This window comes from Podarcis filfolensis, assembly GCF_964270895.1.
Source record: "Podarcis filfolensis genome assembly, chromosome: 4".
In the NCBI taxonomy this organism is placed as follows: Eukaryota; Metazoa; Chordata; class Lepidosauria; order Squamata; family Lacertidae; genus Podarcis; species Podarcis filfolensis.
Window position 1 is genome coordinate 78,823,004 of NC_139607.1, and position 27,595 is coordinate 78,850,598.

A 27,595-nucleotide genomic window follows, 5' to 3' on the forward strand; every position below is an offset into this window, starting at 1 on the left:
AGGGCAAGAACTTGGTTCCGGTGCTTTTGGGAAAGTGGTGAATGCCACGGCATATGGAATTAGTGAAACGGGAGTGTCTGTCCAGGTCGCAGTCAAGATGCTAAAAGGTAGTCTATCCATGTATATTGTAATGCAGGGATGAGGAATCTGTGGCCCTCCAAATGTCCTTGGACTCCTTTATAACTGACTACTGGTTGTGTTTGCTGGAGAGGATGGGAGCTGGAGTCACAGAATCATAGAATTTTAGTGTTGGAAGGGACCCCAAGGGTCATCCAGCCCAACCCCCTGCAATGCAGGAATCTCAACTAAAGCATCCAGGACAGATGGCCATCCAACCTCTGCTTAAAAACCTCCAAGGAAGGAGAGTCCACAACCTCTCCTCTGTCTAACAATTCTCACTGTCAGAAAGTTTTTCCGTATGTTTAGTTGAAATCTCCTTTCTTGTAACTTGAAGCCATTGGTTCAAGTCCTACCCTCCAGAGCAGGAGAAAACAAGCATGCTCCCTCCTCCATGTGACAGCCCTTGAGATATTTGAAGATGGCTATCATATCATATCTCCTCTCAGTCTCCTCTTTTCTAGGTTAAACATACCCATCAACTGCATGTGTGTGTGTATAAATTCTCCCTCTCTCCATTTTATCCTCACAACAACCCAGTAAGGTAGACTAAGGGTTTGTGACGGGCCCAAGGTCACCCAATGAGTTTGCTGGCTGAGTGGGGATTTGAACTCTGCTCTCCCAGGTCCTAGCCTAGCAGTCTAACCACTACACCACACTGGCTCTCATGTGGAGGTCCACACGTTTCACACTCCTGCTGTAAAGGCTGTAACCTGTTCTTGATTTGGAGGGGGGAGCCTATCTTCAATTTGGTGTCTGGGGTGCTTGTCTGGAAGCACGATCAAGGCAGAGCAGGCCAGCCCAACCGCCATTCACAGTGAAGAGGCGAGGCAAGGTGACAAGGGTCATTTGGTCGCTTGGTTTGACATCTACTCTGTAGAGACAAATTGCTCAGACTGAGGAAACAGAATCTAGGGATTTAGAAAGGTCAAGTGAAAATCCTGTTGGTGCCCTGCCTTGCATCACCTGGCAACTGCTGAGTCAGCAAGCCGCAGGATCTGCTTCTGACCCAGCTGCATTGGCGACACCCAAGCGGAGCAGATCCCTGGCAAACAGCTCCCTCTTCTGACAACTTGCTGTGGTGGCACAGAGAGAAAAGCACTTGAGTCGGACTCTGAAAGATGCCCAACCCTGTTGCCTTGTAGTCAGCCCTTGCATGAGTGCTTAACTGTGCTTAATGTGCTGGTTCCAGGGGTAACCCAAGAAACGCGGTCCAGGTCCAGTCCAGAATCCAAAGGTTCCACTAGGAGTCAGTCTGACAGGGCCAAGGCAGGACATGAGGCAGGAAACCAGGCAAGGTCAGGCACAGGATCTCAGGCAGGATCTGGCATACAGCATTGTTGCTCCCGCAACCTGGGGCGGGGTCCAACAGCCTTTTACCTTTGTTGGGGTAACGGCTGGTCCTGATCCCCCGGCGACTCACCTCCCTGTTTCGCCCAGAGGTGAGCACTCCTCCTGCGACTACTCAGGTCTCTCCTTCTCTCAGACCTTAGTGTCTGCAGCTTGGGAGACATTGGTGGGTTACTAGACCCAGGGGCCGCCTCAGCCTCCCCTGACCAAACCGGTAGTGGAACAGCTGTAAGTGATGGCCCAGCTGGAGGCAACGAGGTAATCCCTGCATCTGGAGCCAGGGCAGACTCAGGCCCCTGACTTGGCCCAGCTGGTGTTTGTTGCAGGGGAACCTGTGCAGACTGGGACTCTTCAGGATCAGCCCCCAGACTTTGTTCAGATGATGCCTGAGGCAAAGGATCTGGTGCAGACTGAGACTCTTCTGGTTCCGAGTCTGAGCCCAAGTCCCAGGTCATCACACTTAAGAACATAGGAAGAGCCAGACTGGATCCAGCCAAAGGCCCATCTAGTCCTGTTCTCATGGTGGTCAACCAGATGCATCTGAGAAGACCAAAAGCAAGACCCAAGCACAACAACGCTCTCCCCTTTTATGATTCCCTGCAACTGGTATTCTAGAGGCACAATGCCTCTGGCAGTGGCAGCCATTAGCATTTCAAAACATCTGCAGACCCTGATGTTTCTCCTACGAGTTTGTGCACACTCATTTTGTTGTTTGAGGGAGATCTATTGCAATCCAAAGTTTCTGGTGGCATGTCTTCCCTCTCTTTGCTGTAGGACTGTTATGTGTGATGCTGCTGTGTCACAGTTGTGAGCAGGTGGTAATTTATCAGAGAACAGTCCTTTATTTGAAAGAGTCCTTTGCCTGAAGAGCTGCCTAGTCCAAAGTTTAAATTGCTTGTAGTTTTCAGAACATGGTGTTGATTCTGAGGATGACGTCAGCACCGAAGCAAAGAAACCATTAAAATGTGAATTATGTTTGGGCTTTGATTTGTGGAACATCAAGCAAAAGTCCCTGGATATCTGACTTCATGTCCCACAGAAGCCAGGGATGTATTTTTTCAGACCTATGCTGGCCATTATGGCTACATACACAACATGCATTTCAATCATGATCCTGGGAAATGTTCCTTATAGTTATTCCTATGAACAGCAAGTAAGTCCCATTCCATGGAGGTTGATCCATTAAGGTGAATGGGGCATTGCCTCACTAAGGACAATCTGCTCTCAGCCAGCCAGCCCCCACCTCCTCCTTACTTCCAACCAATCCAGGGGATGTTACTAGCTGGCTGTCAACTCCTCATTAGTCTCAGTGTTGCCTTTGTAGAACTCATCAGGGAGGAGGTTCAGGTTGCCTCTGCCTATCTTTGGCTCTGACTTCACCAGCCATTGGTTTGGGCTTCATTTCCTGTTGTCTGCTCTGGTCTTCTGCTCCACCACTCCCAGTGGGCACGGGCCTCCCCTGGCCCCATTGACTTCACTTTCAAGTAACCACTCATATGGCTGAGCTCTTGGAGGAAACGGAATCCCATTCTGCTTTCCATGCATTGGATTGATCTCCATCTACTACCACACCAAATTACTGCCTCTGCTGCTACAGCTAAAGTCGACCTATGCAGTGGCCTAAAGTTTAGGATTTAGCATTGTACATTGAGAATCTAAAGCCGTTTCCCTTAGCCTGGTGCTTTCCAGGCATGGCTGGACTACAGCTCCCATCAGTCCTCAAGTCAGCATGGTCAGTGGTGATGGGAGTTGTAGTCCAAATCCATGAAGGTTGGAGGAGGCTGATCCTAAAGCCTTAAATTGCATGGACTTAACCGCCCTTCCCAGTACAGGCAAATATAACTACACTTCTGGTGCTGTTGCATTTACAGACAAATACAGCTCTTCCGAAAAAGATGCTCTAATGACTGAACTCAAGATGATGACTCGCATTGGCAGTCATGAAAACATTGTGAATCTGCTTGGAGCGTGTACCATATCAGGTAAGGAGCTGAACAGCCAGTGGGCAAAGCCATCTACTTATGCTGGACCCTCCAATGTGACCTCTTTTTGCCTGGGTTGAGTACCCAAATGTAGAATTAGCATTGGGCTGTTGTGCCTGTAGCTCCTGTCCAATGGAATGAAAATTCACATTTAGGGGATCTGCTGAGTCTTTGATGGAACTCGGGAGACCATAGATCAGTGGCAGAGCACCTGCTTTGCTTGCAGAAGGTTCCAGGTTCTGTTTCTGGCATCTCCAGTTAAGAGGATCAGGCAACAGGTGTTGGGATAAACTTCCCTCTGTCTGAGACCCTGGAGAGCCACTGCCAGTCAGAGTAGACACTACTGGGCTAGATAGCTATACAGACCTTTAGTCTGATCTAGTAGAAAGCAGCTTCCCATGTCCCAAATGAGGGACGCGGGTGGCGCTGTGATCTAAACCACAGAGCCTAGGGCTTGCTGATCATAAGGTCGGTGGTTCCAGTCCCCGTGATGGGGTGAGCTCCTGTTGTTTGGTCCCAGCTCCTGCCCACCTAGCAGTTCAAAGCATGTTAAAGTGCAAGTAGATAAATAGGTACCACTCTGGCGGAAAGGTAAACGGTGTTTCTGTGAGCTGCTCTGGTTCACCAGAAGCGGCTTAGTCATGCTGGTCACATGACCCGGAAGCCGTCTGCGGACAAACTCCGGCTCCCTCGGTCTATAGAGCGAGATGAGCGCGCAACCCCAGAGTCATCCGCGACTGGACTTAATGGTCAGGGGTCCCTTTACCTTTACCTATGTTCCAAATGACCTTTCTGTTGGAACTACCAAGAGTATTAGTAGTAGTATTAGTAGTAGTTATTAATTTCTTATACCCTGCTCATCTGACTGGGTTGCCCCAGCCACTCTGGGCAGCTTCAAATAAAATACAGAAAAAATACCACCACCAGCAGCAGCAACAACAACAAACATCAAACATTAATAGCTTCCCTAACAGGGTGGCCTTCAGAAGTCTATGAAAAATTATGTAGTTGTTTAGCTCTTTGACATCTAATGGGAGCGCGATCCACAGGGTAGACACCACTACCGAGAAGGCCCTCTGTCTGGTTCCCAGTAACTTCACTTCTCGCAATGAGGGAACTGCCAGAAGGCCCTTGGAGCTGGACCTCAGTGTCCGGGCTGAACAATGGGGGTGGAGACGTGGAGATGTTTAGGGCTTGAAAGCTCAACACCAACACTTTGAATTGTGCTCGGAAATGTACTGGGAGCCAATGTAGATTTTTTTTAGGACTGGTGTTATGTGGCCCCAGTGGCTGCTCCCAGTTGCTTCCTTTTTCACTGTTTGATATCTGGTATCTGAGTAACAGATTTATTTATTTTTTTTAAAAAAACTTTCCAGGACCAGTTTACTTGATTTTTGAATATTGTTGTTATGGAGACCTTTTGAACTACTTGCGGAGCAAACGAGACAGATTCCACAAGACCTTGACTGACGTCTTCCGACAGCACAATTTCAGCTTTTACCACAATTTCCCACAGTATGCAAACTCAAGGTAAGGAGCACTGAGCCAGTTGTGGCTTGGGCAAAGCGATGCGTTAGAGGCCCTTGTGTGCCAAGCAGAGGGGGAGGGAATAGTGCCTCCTGCTCTCCTTGGCGGGGCTATGGCACGCGAGGAAGTTTCCAAGGCTTCTTCACACCACGCCTCCCTTGAGGGCCTTCCCCACATGCCCATCCCGGGCAGCTGTAGCATACACTCCACCTCTGTGGTGGGGGGAGCCTTCCCCATAGCATTAGCCACCTGAGACAGCTGCCTCACTCTGCCTAATGGTAGCACAGGCCCAGCAGGCAGATTCATGCAGATAGTAGTCCAGGGGAAGAATCTGATCATTTCCCTCAACAACAGGTTACCTAGACTGAGGGAAAGTATCGGTTCTGGAGGCTTTATATTAACCAGCAGCAGCTGATTGGTTCTCTAGTGTCACCTGACTCATTGGGCCAGTGGTTCTGCCTTCTGATCAGCAGTCCTGGCAGTGCAAGGAGGCTGTAGCTGATCTGCACTGTTCCTCGTTCACATCTCCTGACAACAACTCACAGGGCCAAGTTGCTAGGGTGACTTAATAATAATAATAATAATAATAATAATAATAATTTTTATTTATACCCCGCCCTCCCTGGCCAGAGCCGGGCTCAGGGTGGCTAACACCAGTAAAATTACAATAAAAACATAATGGGGGGAGGGGAAAAAAACCAATTTAAAACATGGGTTAAAATACAATTTAAAATGCAGCCTCATTTTAATAGTAGCCCATAGATCAAAACCATAAGGGGAAGGGAAACATAAGGGTCAGACTGAGTCCAAACCAAAGGCCAGGTGGAACACCTCTGTCTTGCAGGCACTGCGGAAAGATGTCAAGTCCCACAGGGCCCTAGTCTCTTGTGACAGAGCATTCCACCAAGTTGGGGCCAGTACTAAAAAGGCCCTGGCCCTAGTTGAGACCAATCTAACCACCTTGCGACTTAGGACCTCCAAAGTGTTGTCATTTGTGGACCTTAAGGTCCTCCGTGGGGCATACCAGGAGAGGCGGTCCTGTAGGTACGTGGGTCCTAGGCCGCATAGGGCTTTAAAGGTCAAAACCAGCACCTTAAACCTGACCCTGTACTCCACTGGGAGCCAGTGCAGTTGGTAAAGCACTGGATGAATGTGATCTCGTGGCAAGGACCCCGTAAGGAACCTCGCTGCAACATTCTGCACCCGCTGGAGTTTCTGGGTCAGTTTCAAGGGCAGCCCCGCGTAGAGTGAGTTACAATAATCAAGCCTGGATCACTGTGGCCACATCTGGGCAAGAAAGGTAAGAGACCAACTGCTTAATACAGTGGAGATGGAAAAATGCCACCTTTGCTGTGGCTGCAACCTGCGCCTCCATGGAAAGGGAGGCGTCAAAGTTTACACCCAAGCTCTTGACAGAAGGCGCTGGCACTTATTGAGCCCCCGCAAGAGATGGAAGTTGGTCCCCCAACCCCATGTCAATCCCCACCCAGCCAGAGGACCTCTGTCTTCAAAGGATTTAACTTCAAATGGCTCCCACACAGCCATCCAGCCACAGCTTCCAAGCATCTGGTCAGTGTGTCTGGGGCTGAGTCAGGGCGGCCATCCATCAACAGATAAAGCTGGGCGTCATCAGCATATTGATGACAACCCAGCCCAAAGCTCCCGACAATCTGGGCAAGGGGGCGCATAAAGATATTAAAAAGCATCGGGGAAAGGATCGCACCCTGCGGGACTCCACACACCAAGGAGTGCCATGGTGACAACTCCTTCCCTAGCGCCACCCTCTATCCCCGACCTGAGATAAAGGAGCGCAGCCATTGTCGGACTATGCCCTGAATCCCCACGTCAGCAAGGTGGTGGTCCAAAAGTTTGTGATCAACCTTGTCGAAGGCTGCTGACAGATCTAAAAGAATCAGCAGTCCCGACCCGCCTCAATCCATCTGTCTACGGAAATCATCTGTTAGGGCGACCAAAGCTGTCTCGGTCCCGTAACCAGGGCGAAAACCGGACTGAAATGAATCCAGAGCCGATGTTTCATCCAGAAACCCACCAAGCTGTTTGACAACAGCTCTCTCAATTACCTTACCCAGGTAAGGTCCCTATATGATATAGTTTGAGAACCACATCTGCATGGAAAAGCCACAAGAGATTGGCTGCTTTCATTTCTGCTGTGTATTGCACCTGATCAAGTCAAAACTGTCACAAATCCTCTTTCAAAGACTCTGCTGTTTAAATTGAATGCATGCTATCGTGATGAATTCTGCAAGTGAAAAATTCTAAGCACAACACAATCCAAATGTTTATTTTTTTTAAAAAAAATAATGTATTTACGCAGATTTTAATTTCTATTTATTTGGGTTCATTCTATTTATTTGTGTTCACTCTTATGGATGTCATTTTTACTATAGCAATCCCTTTTTCTTAAAAAAAAAATCTTTTTCAGAAATGAATATATACTAAGAAATGGATCATATATTCCAAAGGATGACTTTGGAAACACATCTGCAAAAAAAGACTTAGATTTGGCCTCTAAATTGTGCAGAATTGCCCTGCTTGCTGAGGAAGGTAAGAAATCAAAGTCTCCTTTTGGGTTGTAATTGTGGGTTTTTTAAAAAAATGGTCTGAAGTAATGTAGTCATTTGGCAAACAATACTAGTGACAGAAACTCAAGCCTTAGCGAAATAAAGCTCTTGCCATTGTTTTTCACTTGTAGAAGGAATGAAATATGTGAACAGGGGAATAGATGATGAAGAGGACCTCAATGTGCTGACTTTTGAAGACCTTCTCTCCTTCGCATATCAGGTTGCCAAAGGAATGGAGTTTCTGGAATCAAAATCAGTAAGCATGATGTGTGAAAATTTGTTCAGATGATAAAGAGAACAAAAATGCATACAGTGGTCCAAATCCTATTACCTCCTCTCCTCTCCAGCTGCATGTTCCAGCTCAGAACTACAAAAAAATAAAATACTTAATTAGAAATGGACTTTTATGAGAGAAATACGTTTTTCTGGTGTGTGTGTAAATACTAGGACCAGCCCCAACATTAGGCAGAATGAGATGATTGCCTCAGGTGGCAGATGCTGTGAAGCAGGGAACGCTGGCGAGATGTTGGAGGACAGTTTCATGTTGTTGATAGAACCTGCCTTATGTCCTCTAAGGAAGACTGCTGCCCTCAGGAGGTTACTGTCCCATCGCCAGTCTAATCAGCTTCTTCACATGGAATAAGGGTGCTTTCTTGCCCTTTGCTTCAGGCATCAGAATGTTTTAGGTCAGTCCTGGTTGTTGCCATAGTTGCTTATGATGCATCTCTCTGGAACGCAAATGGCTAGAGGGGAATTGAGAGCAACCTCTTCTCTCTGCTGCGGTGGCTCTTCTCTGCCAAAGGAACGCTGCTGCCAGTTCAGCAGAGCTGGCTCAGAAACTAGCATGTTTTACCAAATACACAAGAACACAGTGTGACTAACATTTGGTCTAGGTAGCAGAATGCCCTAGTAAGCTCCCCAAGAGGGACTGAGAAGGCCAAAGCCAGTGCTCTTCCAAAGAAAGAAGGTTTTCTAAATGAGGTAAAACAAAAGGCAAAATGTAAACCGAATTTCTGAAGGCTTGTCTCAGAAGGAGACAGGAGGACAGGAGGTCTAGACGGGGAGATGAGATGCCAGGGAACCAAGAACAGCTGTGTGATGATGCTCCAGTGTTTGTGGGGAAAGGGGGAAGGAGTGTTGGAAGTTGGAACGTTGATGGAATGAGAGAGAAGGAAGATGGAGGTGTTTACCTTTCCTTCTGCTGTTGTCTGCCTAAAACATGTCAAAGAATGGGGGGAGCAAAAATCCTCAAGGGCAAAGTAATTCCAAAAAGAAGGGAAGAAGAGGAAGTATTTCCTGGCCATCACAGAGGTTTTGCTGGACAAGGACTGTGGGATTATGGGGTGCAAAAACGGGTGCCTTTAGGTGGGATTTCCAATATTTAATCAGACTTTAAATCGCTTGGAATGTGTCTAACTCAGTGTTGTCTACACCAATTGGCAGTAGCTCTCCAAGGTTTCAGACAAGAGTAGCTAGAGATGCTGTGTAATGGGCCCCGCCTGCTAGCCTGCTCCCTAAAATATCACTGGTTTTAGATACCTGTTAGGTCCATAAATCACCATATATCATATATTCAACACAAAAAACAGTGACAATTTGTTGTTGACAAAGGACAGCTGGACATATAAAGGGCCCCATTACCTTTAGTAGCTTAGGGCCTCATCAAACCTAAATCCAGCCCTGGCTGTGGTTTTGTATGCAGAGTATGTGCTCTGCTACTGAGCTGTGTGGCCCTTCCTGTAGCTCAGTAGCTGTAGCCCCCAACAGGGGAGGAACAAATAATTATTCTGCTGGAGTTTATCTATCTGGCAGTCATTAAAGACTATCTTTGATTCTGCAGCAACGATGCAATGCTATATGGGAACCATTTGAACTCTGTTCTGAATTTTGGTGCCCAGTGTTTATGTATCATTGGGATGGGAAATGAATTTCTGCCTTTAACATGGGATCAGGTCAAAATACTCTTCCTTTTGCGTATGTAAGTCTTATGCCAAACAAGGGGGATAGTGCCCTTCAGGAGGAGCCAGGAGGAGCAGCAGATGTGCTTGCCCAGACAGTGCCACTCTCAAAAGAGCATGTCAGAGATAAATGGTGCATCGCTCATCTTTTTGGAGGGTCAGCCAGCAATCTTCCTTTGAAAATACTTGTGCAAACCTTGTGAACTTCCATCAGGTGAAATGTGACTATCGGTATTACAGTATTTCGTACAATTTCCCTCCAGCACATAAAACTTTCAGTGAACTGATCGGCGTTATCTTTCGGTTCCTTCTTTCTAAGATTTATTGCTCGTAGGCTCACCCACTTTTGGTTGTTGTTGTTTTAAAAAAGAGGATGTGTGCCCTTCAAGTGCTGGAGAGGGGAAGCACCGCATAGACCATGAACAGGGAAACAGGGGCCTCCAGATGAGAACATTGGAGCAGAGAAAGGTCCTTTACACCAGGCCAGACCGTTGGTCTATCTAATTCAGTGTGGTCTACACCGGGGACAGGGCCCTCCAGGGTTCAGATTCTACCTCCCATCATCCTAGGCCATAGGCAGGGCTAGACAAACCATTAAGCAAAATAAGCACATGTTTACAAACCCTCCAAGTGTCCCTATTTTGGCATATGATTTCAGCTGCGAAAGGTGTTGGCTTGGAAACAACCAGGGACTTAAATGTTGTTCTTTGGCCGTTGTGAAACAGGGCGTGAAGCAAACTCACACCATTCTCCCTTGACAGTGTGTTCACAGGGATCTCGCTGCCAGGAATATTCTAGTCACTCACGGGAAAGTGGCAAAAATCTGCGACTTTGGACTTGCAAGGGACATAGAGAATGATTCAAACTACGTTGTCCGAGGGAACGTAAGTAGATGCTTTTGGCAGACTCTTTTCATAGCTTTATGCTAATCATAATAACAACGCAGTAGTACTAACCATAAGAATATAAAAATAGCCCTGTCAGATCAGGTCAAAAGCCCATCTAGTCCAGCATCTTGTTCTTACAATAGCCAACCAGATACCCAGCAGGAATCTCCCCACTTGTGCAACTGGTATTCAGAAACACACCAGTTCTTATACTGGAGAATAGTGCACAGCCATCATGGCTCGTAACCTTCCTTAGCCCTATTCTCCATGAATTTGTCTTTATCCTCCTTCAAAGCCATTTAACTTGGCGACTCTAACGACCTCCCGTGGCAATGAATTTAACATAGCTTAACTGTGTGCTGTGTGTACATGCAGGATTTGGCAAGTGGATAAGCTGATGGTTAAGAATTATAAATTAAAAATAATCCCTCCAAAAATATTGCAATATAAGGTTAAATGTAAGGAATGGAATGTGAATTAGAAAACAACGCAGCAACAAGAGGAAACTATGGGCACATGGAAAGCAGAGTGTGGGAAGCCAATTTTTTGAAAAAATTGTATTAAATTTGCTCTAATTTGTGGTTGATTTGTTAAAATATGAAAAATCAATAAAAACAATTTCGCAAAAACAAAAACCCCAACCACTCTATAAGCTGTGTGAAGAAATACAGTACTTCTTTTTATTTTTCTGGATACCTTCCAACATTCAGCTTCCTTAGATGATCCCAGATTCTGGTATTATGAGAGGGAGGAAAAACACCTCTTTATTCACCCCCTCAACTTCAGGAGGCTGGATGGACTCCTTTGCACACAGAGATTGTGATCTAGAATGGCAATCTGTGCGCCAAAGCCTCTTTGTAGGTACAGATTCCCTTGCTGGGTTTGCTAGAACACACATGTCTGCTTTCTTCCTAACTTCTTTATGAAAGGGACCCCTGCTGGATTAGACTAACTGCTGATAAATCCCATTTCCTGTTTCCTGCAGATGCCTCCAGTAAGCCTGTAACCAGGACATGAAGGCAATAGCCGTCTTCTCCTGTCCTTGTCCAACAGCAGCTTATATTCAGTAGCATGAGGTCTTTGAACCTGGAGGCTGCATAAAGCCATCTGTCTGAGGGCACCTTCACAGAGAAAGTGCTTCCTTGCAGTAAATACTAAATCCTCAGCGTAGCTTGTCACACACACACCCAAAGATATTTTACAGTGGGAAGACATGCTTGAGAAACTTTTCATGTAGGGAGTCGATCAAGTTTGAAGCAGCCCTGGTTATCTGTTTTTTAGGTGTTACAGACAAGAGCTGCTTCTGCAACACCATGTGAAAATCCTAGTTCCTACTCTAGTTCCACTATGCTTTGCATGTGCTCCCTCAAAGGCCACAACCGCCCTGTTCCCAAGCAGATATTCCTCTAAAAATGAAGTCCGTGCATACTAATTGCTAGACTTTGCACAGTATTTCTTCTTCTTTTTCCTCTGATGTGTGGAAGTTTCAGTGCAGAAATGATTTCCTCCCCTTTCCTCTTCCTACAGGCTTGTTTACCTGTTAAGTGGATGTCTCCTGAAAGCTTGTTTCAAGGGATTTATACTATTAAGAGTGATGTCTGGTCTTACGGAATCTTACTGTGGGAAATATTCTCTCTTGGTATGTTCTGGATTAAGTTGCCTACTTCAGCATTAAGGAGGGCCCAGAAACATGGGGCGGCAGAAAAATTTGGTTCAGTTTGCATTAAATGTGGACTTGCCTCATTGGCACTTTCCAAAGCAATATGCAAAAAAATACATCCTTCAAAATTCTCTGAAATTTTCTAGCCAGGTAATGTTTTCAGAAATGCATATACTAAGGTGGGGGTTCACAGGCAGTGGTAATAATAATAATAATAATAATAATAATAATAATAATAATAATAATAATATATTTATACCCCGCCCATCTGGCTGGGTTTCCCCAGCCACTTTGGGCGGCTTCCAACAAAATATTAAAATACAATGGTCTGTTAAACATTAAAAGCTTCCCTAAACAGGGCTGGCTTCAGATGTCTTCTAAAAGTCTGGTAGTTGTTTTTCTCTTTGACATCTGGTGGGAGGGCATTCCACAGGGCGGGTGCCACTACCGAGAAGGCCCTCTGCCTGGTTCCCTGTAACTTGGCTTCTCACAGTGAGGGAACTGCCAGAAGGCCCTCGGCGCTGGACCGCAGTGTCCGGGCAGAACGATGGGGGTGGAGATGCTCCTTCAGGTCCACAATCTTCATTCAAGCCATCCACAGCACATTTGTGAATTTGTGGTTGAAGACTGGAAATAGAACATCCACTGTATTAATGGTGCATGTGGATTTTTAATTGTATTTTTATTGCTTCTCTTATTTCTTACATTATTTCTTATTGTATTACGATCTGAATTGGAATTCAATAAAATACAACATATGAAATAAAAGCAATAAACCTCCAATTAAAAATTGTATAGCATCCAGCACCATGTATTACAATTGTTATAATAGGCAGAAAAATCATTAAGTCCCCCCACCCCCCCCCCCCCGCAAAGTCTCAGCAGTGTTCAAGTGGTCTTCGGGGGGTAGGGAGATTTGGGAATCACTCTACTAGGGTAAAGTGTGCAGGAAAATAACTTATAGAATACATTATATTAGGGGAAGTATGCTTTCCAAAAATGTGTGTGTTAGAGGAAATTGGATACAAAATGTGTACATTAGGAGAAATTGGCACTGATATGCTGATTAATCTTTACGAGTTGTTGTTTTTAAATAACAAAACTGATGTGGAAATATGGAGAAATGAACTCAATGATGTGGGTGCATTAGGCTACATACTGCACACCATAATTTTAAGCACATGACTTTCATCCAAAGAATACTGGGAACTATAGTTTGTTGGGGCATTAGGAATTATAGCTCTAGGAGGGGTAAACCGCAGATCCAAAGATTTTTTTGGGGGGGGGAGAGCTGTTTGCTTTAAATGTACAGTGTATATGCAGTCGTGAATTGTGTGAAGAAGGGTGCGGCAGGCCTGTTTGTCAACTTCCACTTTATCACTCTTCACTTCTCCCATCTTTCTGTTTTAGGTGTCAATCCTTACCCTGGAATACAAGTGGATGCAAACTTCTACAAGCTAATTCAAAGTGGCTTTAAAATGGACTGTCCGTTTTATGCCACAGAAGAAATGTAAGCATGGGGTATGAATACCGAGGGCTGGGGAGGGGCAGGATTCTGCTCAGGCACAATTTAGGGATGCCATGGTAAATTTCACCCTTCCTACCTTCCCTGTGCTTCTAATTTATTATTCTTCAGGACTACCAGTATCTATGATCATCTCACTAGTTCCACATACTGGCTACTGTTAGAAACAATTAAGTAGGCATAAATGCTGGATATGCAAGTTAAGGGAACAGAGGAGTCAAAAAAACTGACCTGTGTTGCACATTCTGGGACACACACACACTTCTCAATCTGCTTTCCCTGTTTGTACCGTTGGTATACATGCGCTGATAATGCAGTGCGGACATCATTTCACCTTACTGAATTGCCCCTTGTGAATTGCCCCCTTTTCCTGGCCCCAGCCGTGGTGGAGAGCTGCTTAGAACTTAAACCAACATATCCAGTTTCGGAGTGTTTTGGATAATGGATGTGGGACTGAAGCCACATAAATGTTTGCAAGATCTACTTGAGAGCATTGCTTCAGACGGGTGCCACGAGATTCTCAAATACTGTATATGAGACAGCCAAACAAGCTTATTGATAACATGGTGAAGATGTTAAAGCAGGCACATTAACTTAACAGTTTTCATGCTTTGGGGTGTTGTCTTAACGAAGCGCCTTGAGTCTGGGCTGCAGGTGAAGTTCTTTTGATCCTAGGATCTTTTAAAAGCCCAGGCGTACTTGTATTTTGGGACACATTCATATCCCAGTTGTCTGACTTTCCCATGGAAAATGCTTTGGGAAATCATTTCATATCCCTCCCTCTGGTTTTGTTGTTGTCTTTGCAGATATTTAATGCTGTGTTCCTGCTGGGCTCTGGACTCCAGAAAAAGACCATCCTTTTCACAGCTGCTTTCCCTCCTGGCCTGCCAGCTGGCTGAGGCAGAAGGAGCAGTAAGTAAGATTTGCAAACAAGAACATTTTTCTTCTCTTTTTTCCCCTTTTGCTTTTTTTTTTAGGGGGTGGTGGTTTAAAACCTATTAATAGCACCCATGGCAAGGGACTGTGAATGATGTCCCCAGCTGCTCGCTCTAATCTTCAGAAAGAACCGTCTGTTGTTTTCCCCCAGGGAGATCTCCAGAATGTCATCATGATTCTGGCGTTCTTCTCAGCTGTTGAGAGAGAGAGAGAGAGTGTGTGCAGCATCTTTGGCAAATATATTATTGAGTGTTTTCAGGAGAGCACTGCAGAAATGTGAGACTCCTGCACAGGTGTGCGAAACCTCACCTCTTTGTCTGGCTTCCAGGCCTGTCTTTGGCCGTGCCTCCACCTCACTCACTCAACTTCTCAATGTCCTACTTTTGAGTGTGCCTATGATTGTGCCTCTCGCTTGTCTGCTTAGAGAGGGTATGGTGTCTGGTGTCAGAGGTGGTTCTGAGGTGGCGCGACCAGTTCGGCTGCACTGGGTTGCCGTGCTGCAGGGAGCACCACAACAATGCTGTAGAACAGAGCGTGAGAGGAGGGGAGGGCAAATTTTAGTGTCTCACAGGGCACCGCTGAAAGGTGAGAGCCCAGAGTCCTCCACTGGTGCTATCCGCTGGCACTGGAGGCACGGAAGCAGAGAGACCAGCAGCAGGTGGAGTCTGAGCCAGTGACAGCCCCATTCACCCACCGACTGGTTGCAAGTAAGAAAGGCCAATGGGGTTTGGCTGAGGGCCGGCTGAGGTTGTTGCATATGCCCTCATGGATCTGCTTCCACTGTGGAGGGTCTAGAACAGCCTTTCTCAACCTGTGGGTCCCCAGATGTTGTTGAACTACAACTCCCATCACCCCTAGTTAGCAAGGCTAGAGCTCAGGGGTGATGGGAGTTGTAGTCCAACAACATCTGTGGACCCACAGGTTGAGATTTGCTGGTCTAGAAACTGCTGGCTTTTGGGAATGTAGCCTATAGAACAGGCATCCCCAAACTCGGCCCTCCAGCTGTTTTGGGACTACAACTCCCATCATCCCTAGCTAACAGGACCAGTGGTCTGGGATGATGGGAACTGTAGTCCCAAAACAGCTGGAGGGCCAAGTTTAGGGATGCCTGCTGAGATGTTGCTCCACCCACTTTTTTACCTCTGGCTCCAACCACCACTGGTATGTGGTCCCCAGAAGGTGGTCTGTGAGGGAATGTGGCTCTCAGGCTGAAAAGGGTTTGCCATCCTTGCACCAGCCCTCTTCAGCCAAACACAACTGGAATCCCACACAGGAAGTTCATGGGCAGACCAGCATTTTCTTCAGGCATGAGATTAACTCCTCTTTGCTGCCTGTACTATTTTACCTACATCTCAGTGAACTAAATGGGATTTGTAAACCACCGTGCATACCAGAAAGTATTGTGGAGTTGTAATTACTGCTACTATTTCTGTTACTACTGCTAATAATAATAATAATAATGGCAATTCATTATTTGCTACCTCTTATGTTCCCGTCCTAAATTATAGGCATATCCAATGGGGAAGAGTGGGATTTCTGAACACGTATCGAGTCCAAAGCAACATATCCCAGTTCACATGGGATAAGAGAAGCTGAACCACTTCAGTTTACCATTCCTATTCTGGATGCAGATGCTGCAAGGGAGAAATAAGACGGATGCATTATTTTCTATAAAAAGGCATATAAGCTGAATGTATCGACAGAGAGGTTTTTTTGCCTTCACTAAAGAGGCCAGATCTGCTGCTCCCGCCCCTGAATTTCTCGTGCTCATTTCCATGATCCAACTTTTGCTTTTGAAATGAAATTTGCCTCCCCTTTCAGGAATCTGGGTCAAGGCGAGAGCACACTTTTCACAAAGTTTTGAACCAGGGGTTCTCTGGTGTGTCTGCAGCCTCTAGGGGCTGTGGTTAGGAAATGAAACTCTTTCCTTTCACAAATGTAACTGAAGTCAAACATTCCCGTTGTTGTTTGGTTGTGCTTAGAGCAGATGTAGAGAGTTGAAATTCTTTGTCATCAGAGCCTCCAGTCACGAATGTATAGCGGCATTATCTTAACACTTGCTGTGCTAATAATTCAAAAAAGCTTGGATCGGGACATTTAGACCCCTGCGCCACATCATAAGCAGCATATGTCTGATATATGTCAGGGGTGGCCAACCTGGTTGGCACATTTGGTTTTTTGGGTGAGTGCCATGGGCTCTCCACCCCCTTTTTTGTGAACAGGGGCTTCCTCTGTAAGGTCTTCACCTTATTTCCATCATTGGGCATTTGAATTTCCTGTGATCCAGAAGGCTTTCTTCATAGATTTTGTGTGGCTTGGCAGGATGAAGAAAAGAGAAAATGAAATTTAATTCTCATCGGTGTTGCTTACACCCAGGTTACATGGTCAGAACAACTATACCATCTTAGGAAATGGAAAATCCTTGACAGAGGAGCTGCCATATCTAAGCCCTGCCAAGATTGTGCAAACCACGGCGGAAACTGGGGCGGTGGGTTGACAGTTTCCCCCTGAGTAATTCTGGCTCTCGTCAGAGGGAAATTCTCCAAGCCACCACTGGCATGGTTTCGTTGCCCTTCTGAGGCCATGCCAGGGGAACGAGGGGACTCTGGATCTGGTGGGTCCCAAGCTGCCCAAGCTCTGCCCCCAGTGTGGTGTAGTGGTTAAGAGCGGTAGTCTCGTAATCTGGTGAACCGGGTTCGCGTCTCCGCTCCTCCACATGCAGCTGCTGGGTGACCTTGGGCTAGTCACACTTCTTTGAAGTCTCTCAGCCTCACTCACCTCACAGAGTGTTTGTTGCGGGGGAGGAAGGGAAAGGAGAATGTTAGCCGCTTTGAGACTCCTTCGGGTAGTGATAAAGCGGGATATCAAATCCAAACTCTTCTTCCTCAACTGTGTCATCAAAGCACCAGCAGAGGAAGGTGGGCTCCCTCTCTGGCCCTGGACTTTTTACCCATGGAGAGGGAGATTAGCTGTATCCTATTGCCAGGGCTGGCCCACCCATGTGGCAAGCTGAGGTCACCGCCTCAGGCGGCAGAATCCACAGGGACAGCAGGTCCTGGTCTTGAACTTCCCCCCTTGTTCCTGATGTACACCTCCCTTTTCTCCTTCTTCCCTGGTGGATAAGAAGCACCTTTTTGGGGTCCACCTCACATGCCAAAATGTATTGGACCAGCCCTGCCTGTTGCCCCTCTGGGATATCCTCTCAGAGACTTAAAACCATGGGTAGGCAAACTAAGGCCCGGGGGCTGGATCCGGCCCAATCGCCTTCTCAATCTGGGCCGCGGACTGTCCAGGATTTAGCGGGTTTTTACATGAGTAGAATGTGTCCTTTTATTTAAAATGCATCTCTGGCTTATTTGTGGGGGATAGGAATTTGTTCTTTTTTTCAAAATATAGTCTGGCCCCTGTCAAGGTCTGAGGGACAGTGGACTGGCCCCCTGCTGAAAAAGTTTGCTGAACACTGCTTAAAACCTTAAAGCACGGCTAGTCCAGCAACATCTGGAGGGCTGCTAGTTCCCCATCTCTGACTTTTAAAGCTTTTCAGGATTTTTCAATCCTTATTTTGACTTAGTAATTTTATTTTGACGTGTTGTTTTTGTTTTTGACATTAGGTAGCTTTGTAGTTAAAACTTCAGTTTTCAGATATGCTCCTGCTGCTTTATGCTAGCACTGCCCTGACTATTAATTATTAATTTCATTTTTCTATTTCGTGAGTTGTCTCATTTTATTGCACACCTTGTCTGGAAAGGCGGTATCCAGTTTTTAATAGATAAATGTCCTTTAAAATGTGCTGTTTAATCACCAGGTAGCCATGCTTGCCGCTACTGAATGAAATGTCTGCTGAAATATTGATACAGATATATACTTGATATATATTTGAAATAAAGATGTAGGTGTTTTTTTGTTGTTGTTTTGGTCTTCATGGTTCCTGAGCTTTCCGGTTAGTTTTGCCATTTCAGCAACTTCAACAAAGAATGGGAAATTTTTTATAATTTATCTTGGAGACCACTGTAAGCAGATGAAAATATTAGCAGGACTGCAATAACACTTGTAATATAGCAAGTACTATGGAGACAATGGAGTAATATAAAATATAGCTTATGGGAAAAGATCTAATAATAGGACCATGGAGGGGAGGTGGGAAGCCCAGAGATTCGGAGGAATCTGTAAATGTGGATGTGTATGGTTGTATTATTATTTTATACTTGGAAAATCAAATAAAAATTATTTCAAAAAAAAAAAAAAAGAAAAGATGTAGGTTTTCTTCCAGTGTGCTGTGTTATTTCTAGATGCAATTCACTTCTTTGGGGAAACATTTGGAGGAATGGAAAACCACAGGGCTCACTGGAAGAGATCAGGACATTTGGGACTTGCTTGTGCATGTACTGAGTCCAGAGATGGTCCTAGGGATGGCAAACACCCTCATTTCAAAAGGTCTCCTTAGCCCAGGGATTGGGGACCGACTGCATTAAGAACATAAGAAGAGTTTGCTGGATCAGGCCGATGTGCATCTATTCCAACATCCTGTTCTCACAGTGGCTTGTGGGAAACCAGTGTGCTGGGCCTGGGGGTAACCCGAGTAACGCAGTCCAGGTCCAGTCCCAAATCCAAGGGTTCCACTAGGAGTCAGTCCGACAGGGCCAAGGCAGGAAACCAGGCAAGGACAGGTACAGGATCTCAGGCAGGATCTAGCATACAGCAATGTTGCTCCCGCAACCTGGGATGGGGTCTGACAGCCTTTTATCTTTGTTGGGGTAACGGCCGGTCCTGATCCCCCGGTGACTCACCACCTTGCCTCGCCCGAAGGCGAGCACTCCTCGTGCGAGTACTCAGGTCTCTCCTTCTCTCAGACCTCAGTCTCTGCAGCTCTAGAGATGTCGTTGGGTTACTAGACCCAGGGGCTGCCTCAGCCTCTCCTGACCCAACTGGTAGTGGAGCAGCTGTAAGTGATGGCCCAGCTGAAGGCAACAAGGTAATCCCCGCATCTGGAGCTAGGGCAGGCTCAGGCCCCTGACTTGGCCCAGCCGGTGCTTGTTACAGGGGAACCTGTGCAGACTGGGGCTCTTCAGAATAAGGCCCCAGACTAGGTTCAGACGCCGCCTGAGGCAAAGGATCCAGTGCGGACTGAGACTCCTCTGGTTCCGAGTCCGAGCCCAAGTCCCAGGCCATCACAACCAGCATGCAAGATCAGAGCACAAGAGCTCTCTTCACTCATGTGGTTTCCAATAACTGATATTCAGAATCATTACTGCAGCCATCATGGCTAGTAACTATTGATAGCCCTCTCACTGAATGTGTCTCTTGTAAAGCCATCCAGCTCTGTGGCCACCCCTTTCTCCTGTGGGAGTGAGTTCCATAGTTTAACTGCTCTGCAGTGCATGCAGAAGTACTGTTCTCCCATCGCCAATGGGGAATGGCCAATGATTAGGGATGGTGGGGATTTTAGCCACCACAGGTTCTCCAGCCCTGCTTTAACCCATCTTCTTCTCCAAGTTGGGGCAGCAGCAGAGGCTCAATCACAACTCACCTCTAAAGAATCAAGGCTGGCCTGAATCACACCTCTCTGATAAGGTGCCGTCCAATTAGCAAACCACTGCTACGAGGGTACTTTGCGTTTGGTTTTCCAATTACAAACACCAGGTGGAGCTGTAAGCTCATTTTTTTGTAGCTGGGTATTTGCAGAATGCTCGAAAATAAACGTGTCTTGTTTGCTTTCCAGTGAGAACAGAACCAGTTTGGTGAGAGATTCTGAAGCAGAATCTCCTAACTAGAATTTGCTTTCAGAAATGCGTGTTTTTGTATTTTCTTGATTCAATTGTTTTTAATCTTTTCAACTCCGAATGCTACCACCAGAGAGATACAGCAGGAAACTTTGCCAAACTGACTTTTGGTGTGTGAAATTTTCTTTCAGTCCTCATACCAAGTGGTATGTAATATGTCAGCCCAGGACATCCCACAGATGTCTGTGCAGGTCCTAATTCTGCACTCTAACTGCCACATCACACTGCCTCTAAGTAGTATGTACCATATATTCACACACACACAAACCCCAAACATATTGTTGTACCTTTATAAACTAGGTGAAGGTAAAGGGACCCCTGACCATTAGGTCTAGTTGTGGCCGACTCTGAGGTTGCGGCGCTCATCTCGGATTCAAACCGCCGACCTTCTGATCGGCAAGTCCTAGGCTCTGTGGTTTAACCCACAGCACCACCCGCGTCCCCCTTTATAAGCTACTTAGAGGCTATTGTAATTAAGCTAAATATAAATTGTTTAACTAAATAAAATAAAATAAAAATTTTGAAATTAACGAATTAATTTTTTTAAAATAAAACATAAATCATGTGCTATGATAATTTCTTTAAAAAATAATAATCCTAGCTTTGGCTGCGGCAAAGTCATGAATGTTATAATTCCTCCAATGAACTCAAGAGGCCTCATGTATGCTATCCTCACAGCAACAACCTTGTGGGGAAGGTAAGGTTCACCCAGGGAGCTTTGTGGCTAAGCTGGGAAACTGCTGGTCTAAAAGATACAAGACCCTAAGACTATAACTTTATTAGCCTACTTGTGGCGCCCTGTCTACAAGAGCCAAGGAAATGCAACTTTAAAAATTAGCTATTATGCAGCTGTACTAAAAGAAAAATGTGTGTGTGTGTGTGTGTGTGTGTGAGAGAGAGAGAGAGAGAGAGAGAGAGAGAGAGAGAGAGAGAGAGAGAGAGAGATATCTTTGGCTTCACATATAACATGCACATATTTTGGGGAAGTTACTCTTACTTGCAGATCTCTCAGATACTTTAAGGGATAAAACGCCTTATTTGTATAAAAGTAGGTGGAACATGAAAAGCAGAGTGGGGAGACTGGTTATGTTCTTGCTAAAACTGTGGTCGGGATGCCAAGGAACACATGAGAGGATGCAAAACTTGTTTTTCTTAAACCTCATCCTTTTAAGTTTTATTTTTAAAAGGTGCTCCTAAACTCCTCTTTAAATCCCTCCAAATTCAAAAAGCTTGCTGGAGGTTTGGAGAAAGGGATTTACACAGAGGGTGAAATTGTGCATAGACTCTGCCACCTCTCCCGCTCTGAATAGCTCTCATGAAAAATCCACAAATGTCTTCGGTTTAGAGACCAGTTTGAAGGTTCTAGAGGAGCACCTTAGTCACATTGACATCACACGTCTAAAGCACACTTAAGGCACATTTAAAGCACAGGCAGATATGTCTTGTCCGATCTCGCCCAATGAGTTGTGTCTGTGTTTCTGATGCTCAGGTTTAGTTACTCCACCTATATTTACCATTCTGCTTATTGCCCATTGCCTAGTAGTAAAACACTGGCTTATGTTTTCTGAAACAACGCCACCCCCCCCCCCCGGGAGAAAAAAAAACACCCATGAAGAAAAGAGACAAAGGGATATTTCAACTCTTAGAGGACTATCTGGAGTTAATGTGAAATGGTGAAATGAATTGGTGAAACTACAAAGCTGTAGTTAATGCCAAGCAGTAAATGGAGGTAATGTGCTGTGCTGGGCAGCATGGCAGATTTTGACCTGGGTTCAAATCCCAGCACAGCATTGGATTCACCTGGGCAAGGTACTGTTTCCTTTAGCACAATTGCATGTGTGTCTTCTAAGAATCACAGAACCTTAGAGTTGGAAGGGACCCCAAGGGCCATCTAGCCACCCCTTGCAATGCAGCAAAGTACGTCCTATAGCATACAGTGGGAATCAAGGACCACTGATTATGCTGACTGAGGTTTATAGAGACTGGAGATGAGCCGCAGTTCCCCCATCCCTGATATATACAGTCAGTATGTCTAGAAGAGTGTGGGGATTGTGGCTGCAAGTACCACCCTCATACACATGTGGGTGCCTCTGCAACCAGTATGAACATCTCTATGTCTTGGTCAGGGACTGTGACTTTTCCGAGACTTTAGCTGTTCAAAAGGACCTATCTGCTGCTAGGTTCAGTAAGTCATAGGAGACTTGGAACAGCACACCATTTTCCAGATTATAGACATGCGTGAACCACAATTATTAGTCACCCGTACCACCAGAATGCAGAAATCTTGTCCCCCAGTGCCTTACAACCCCCTCCTCCTGACCTTATTGCCTGGTCCATGCATTGAGACTACCAAGCCGCACCTGTCTAGCTGTCCCAGAGTGCTGAACTGGTAGCATTTCAGGGGGGAAAGCTACCTTAATTGGAGGTCCAGGCTTTCACCATTCTACCTATCTAGCAACCTAAATTTGGTTTCCAGGCCCTCGAGACTATGTTGCTGCATGTCATTGGTGCCAGCATGCACCATGACCACTGACAGCTCCTCAGCACCATCTACCAGGCTATCTAGATGAGGGGCAACATCCTTAACCTTCGTACCAGGCAGACAATTCACCCTGTGGTCTGTATGCCCGCCACACACCCAACTATCTATGTCCTTATTGAGGACATACCAGGAGTAACTGTGGTGCCCATCCTCTGAGTGATGCTCTCCTTCCCCAGACCCTCATTCTCCCTGAGAGCAGGGGAGCTATTATTATGGGAGTGAGAAACAGCTATAATGCCCCTGAAGGTCTCATTCACGCCCCTCCAAGACTGTCTCCTTTTTTCAAAAAAAGTGGTTTGTTGTTGCTGTTGTTGGTTTGTGGGCTGTTGCCTGTTGAGGGGAGAGTTGTCTAGTGGTGGTGGTTTTTCTGGCCCGTGTTTTATTTATTTTTTCGGGAGTGGGAGGTGTTTTTTGCCTGTTGCTTGCAGGAGAGTTGGTTCTGAGCATCAACAAGTTTTCTTCTGTGAAATGGGTATTTTATTAGATTTCCGGATGTGCCTCTGGGCCCAAGAAAAGTTTGGGGACCCCTGTAATACCACCTCACTCTGCTGCATCCTGGAAACCAGGCCTCAGTTGCTGCCTGAGGAGTTTATCAGGCTTGGCTGTCAAGCTGTGAGCTCTCCTTTTGTGTGGAACATCCTTCAAAGGAAGTTCAATTGAAATCCAGGGGGCTTCACTTCCTGGGAAATGAGCTTAGGCCGAGGGTGTCATAAACTGCAGAAAACAACCTGGAACTCCTTTCTGGGAGGGAGAGATCTACCCTGGGGGAAGGGGCTTGCTGGTTCTTTCTCTCTCTCTTTTCCTTTGACAGAAGACTGAGGATGGGGTGGAGCTGAACTGTTACACTGATGATCACCCAGCAAGTTTCTCCTTCAAGTTGGTTAGCTATCCAACTTGTTTATCATCTGCTCCCTTGCTAAATTCAGCTTGGGGAGAGCTGTGTTTTTCTGGGAGAAGGCAATTCGCACTGAGGGCATGGAAACCTCTGTATGGAGAAACCTCTGCCTTTTGCAAGGATAGCCTGTTGGAAAAAAAAAGATAAAAAGATAAGAGTCATATACATTGCTCCACCCACTTTTGCCCCTAGCCCCGCCCATAATAAGTGTGTGACCCCTGGAAAGTTGTCCAGAAGGGAATGTGGACCTTGGTTTGAGAAAGGTTCCCCTTCCCCAAGTCATACTGACATAATACTCCCTGGAAAGTGGGTCATTATGAGCTTTATAGTAGATTATTGTTTTGTGGTTAAAGAAACAGATATGTACATCGAAGGCGAGTTTGGCATAGTGGTCAGAGTGTTGGACTAGGACCTGGGAGGCCAGGGTTCAAATCCCCCCTCAACAATGAAGCTCACTGGGTGACCTTGGGCCAGTCCCTGCCTCTCAGCCTAACCTACCTCACAGGGTTGTTGTGTGGATTTAATGAGGAGGGAGAGAACTATGTACGCTGTCTTGAGCTCCTTGGATTAAGAACGTGGGATATAGGCAATAAATAAATTCAGCTTCAGAAGCCAAAAACTTGCGGGAAGGTGAGGTACTAAGAGACACCTTCACTGTCTCCTGAGTTATATGCCTTCTTCTGGGCCAAATGAATTAAATATGCTCTCTCTCTCTCTTTTTAGTGTAGGTTTGTTGCGCTCGCTAATTTATGCCCAACTGTGCCGGTTCCATAACCAATTTGCTTCTCCTCCCGGATGAGCAGGCCCTGCGATCCCAGAGGCGTGTATTTCAACAAGCCTAATATCGTCCCCCAGGATAAAAGTATTGGCTTATTCTGCAACATAATCTACATCAAAGCCCTGGGGGCAGCCGTCTTGAAAAGGCCCAAGATGCTTTTTAACTTCTTATCTGGCCTGTGCTTAGGGGGAGCCATAAATTCCACAGGCTGCTCTTCCCACAAGCTCCCTCCTTTTCTTCTCCTCTTCCTAGGCCACCAAAGGCATTGAGGGAGTGGTTCAAACATAGAACTTGCAAACAAACCCCCCCAAGGGAAGTGGGGGAGGAAGGGAGAGAGGGAGGGGAAGGCAGCCCCAAAGAGCTCCCCTGAGCTTGCTGCCATTGCTGGGCATCGGCAGGTGAAAAAATAAAACGAAATAGCCAGGGTAACTTGGAGCCTAGGATGCAAAAACCCTCCTTCCCTAAATAAATGTCCTCATCCCTATACTTAAGCAGGGCATCCTTCACAGTATTCTGCGCAAACAGGGAGGTCCAATTAACTGGTGTTGACTGGTGGGCAGGATGAGACACGGTTGCTCTCTGTATCTCCTTGAAGTAAACTTTTCTTAGGATCTAAGCCAACGTCTAGAATGTGCAGAACAGGGAAGGTGGGAGCAAGGCAGCTTCCCCCCTCCGTGTGCCAGGCCTTGTTCTGTTGTCATTCTTCCGTCTTGCTACTTATTTACTTATAAAAATATTTATATACCGCTTTGGCACAAAAATATATCAAAGCGGCTTATAACAGCAAAAAATACATTAAAACCATAGAAAGAAAACAAAGTTAAAAACAAAAAAGTTAAAGACAGAGATCAGTAACCCATGGGGGGGTACGCTCTTAATTGCCTGCATTGGCCTGGCAGAATGGAAAAGTTTTTAGCAGGCGTTGGCACAGAAAGTGCCCAATAAATTACTTTTTAAAAAAAAGAATGCATGCCAGAAACACAAAAACCTTTCCTTTAAAAAGCAGGAAGGGTAGTCTAACTGCCTTGCATGGATAACCTTAGTTATTCTGAGATAATGAAAAGACCAAAAATGTTCTTAAAATACACCAGGGGTCTGATTTTCTTGTTGCAATTTCATCTTCATTGAATTGAAAACACATTTTGCTATAGTTGTGAGTGCTGGAAATTGAAAAGGGATTCTAATTTGATCATGAAGGTGTAATTCATAAATTGTATGCATGTCAGGAGGCCAAGGTACAGAGGGGAAACTATTTCAGATGCAAACTCCCCACCCACCCACCAGTTGAGGAGTTTAGAAACTCAGTTTGTTTGGATTGTGAGTGTATCGTCTTTAGGTTTGGGTTTGAGAAGGAAACTCTGAGGGCACCAATAGTAGCATCTATTTTTAATTCAAAGCATTTTTATTTTATTTTGCTCATGAGGTTGAAAACTATATGGGGTGAAATCTAGCATTAGTCATGCTCAGAGTAGACCCACTGAAATCAATGGACTTACATTGTAAGTATGCCATCTGAAATATTTCTACTCAAAAATTAGTTCCATTGAATTCAATGGGACTTACTCCAAGATAACAAGGATCAGGACTATAGCCTTTGATGGATATTACTCACCAGGCTTAAAAAAATAGCAATCACACTTCCTCTTGGTTTGATTAGAACTTGTATGATTGAGAATTTCTATTGTCAACAGGAAGGATCTGGCCGCACCTCTAATAAGACATATATAGGTCACTCTTATTATCTCTTCTCCTGGTTAGGCTACATAGATTTCACAATCGCTTGTGTGTGCGTGTTCATCCGTGCGCTTCTGAGTGAGACGTCCTGAAGGCAAAAATATTTGCTACGATAAAGGAGAAGCCATCTTCAGTTTGCCTAGAGAGGTGTTTTTTGTGCAATTCTTAAGCTAGAAAGTGCATCCTCTCTCACAAAGCTGCATATAAATAGTAGCTAAATAACAGGGACAAGTCTAATTGCAGATATTGGGCCTTGGGTTTATCTCCAGTGCAAAATTTAAGGTGGGTTGTTGTCCCCCCCCCCCCCCCCGAATCTTCTGCAGGACTCCGTATTTCCTCCCTCAGTGGGAGGAAGGAGTCTGTTTTGACAGCAAAGAACCCTGGTAGGGAAAGACTTAAACCCAACCCCACCGCTCCCTCACAGTGCTGCTGGGGTGAAATGTCCTTCCTTATACTCCAGACACTCTCGGATGAAGCGCTTCTGCTTGGGGGCTTCCCAGAGGCCTTTAGTTGGCCACTGTGTGAAAACAGAAGGTTGGGCTGAATGGGCCTTTGAACCGATCTAGCAGGGCTCTTCTTGCATCCCTGGGGTTTTCTAGGTCTGTTTCAAACAGGCTTCAGGCTTTGTTTCCAGGCAGAAACTCGTTGGCTGGCCTTTGGGGATGGGCTTTGCTGAGAGAGGAACCAGGTGAGTTACAGTTCTGTTGATTCTCTTAGACCTCCAAGTGGACCTTGGTATCTTTCTGGATAGAATGCTTGGGCTGGCTTTTGGAGGTACTACACCTCAGCAGTGCTGCAGCTGCTTGGGTGGCTAGTCCTCTGACCCAGGTTACCTGAAGGAGTGTCTCCACCCCCATCGTTCAGCCCAGACACTGAGGTCCAGCGCCAAGGGCAGTGCCTTGAGGTCCAGCACCTTCTGGCAGTTCCCTCACTGTGAGAAGTGAGGTTACAGGGAACTAGGCAGAGGGCCTTCTTGGTGGTGGCGCCCGCCCTGTGAAATGCCTTCCCATCAGATGTCAAGGAAAGAAACAACTATCTGACTTTTAGAAAACATCTGAAGGCAGCCCTGTTTAGGGAAGTTTTAATGTTTGATGTTTTTTCGTGTTTCTAATATTCTGTTGGGAGCCACCCAGAGTGGCTGGGGAAACCCAGCCAGATGGTTGGAGTATAAATATATTATTATTATTATTATTATTATTATTATTATTATTATTATTATTATTATTTGTTCTAGAAGGTGATGTTGAGGGATTCCAGCTCTTTCCATTGGCTGTTATGCAATGGGGCACCAGAGGGCTCTGTGTTATCCACATGTTCTTTACCATCCGCAGGAGAGGTCATC

The 27,595-nt window shown here is 45.8% G+C and overlaps 1 protein-coding gene across 2 annotated transcripts in view; it reads left to right on the forward strand.

Moving 5' to 3' along the window:
- The window catches only part of FLT3 (fms related receptor tyrosine kinase 3), a 56,126-nt gene extending 39,910 nt beyond the window's left edge, over nucleotides 1-16,216 (forward strand). Inside the window, exons 15-24 of one of the 2 annotated variants that reach the window (XM_083609030.1) lie at nucleotides 3-107; nucleotides 3,339-3,449; nucleotides 4,826-4,979; nucleotides 7,420-7,541; nucleotides 7,690-7,814; nucleotides 10,278-10,400; nucleotides 11,931-12,042; nucleotides 13,474-13,573; nucleotides 14,395-14,504; nucleotides 16,033-16,216. In XM_083609030.1, the coding sequence (XP_083465156.1) occupies nucleotides 3-107; nucleotides 3,339-3,449; nucleotides 4,826-4,979; nucleotides 7,420-7,541; nucleotides 7,690-7,814; nucleotides 10,278-10,400; nucleotides 11,931-12,042; nucleotides 13,474-13,573; nucleotides 14,395-14,504; nucleotides 16,033-16,064 (1,094 nt within the window). In that variant the 3' untranslated portion in view covers nucleotides 16,065-16,216. The remainder of the gene's footprint in view (nucleotides 1-2; nucleotides 108-3,338; nucleotides 3,450-4,825; nucleotides 4,980-7,419; nucleotides 7,542-7,689; nucleotides 7,815-10,277; nucleotides 10,401-11,930; nucleotides 12,043-13,473; nucleotides 13,574-14,394; nucleotides 14,505-16,032) is intronic. The other variant, XM_083609029.1, reaches the window with a different exon arrangement.
- The last annotated feature ends 11,379 nt before the right edge of the window (nucleotides 16,217-27,595 follow it).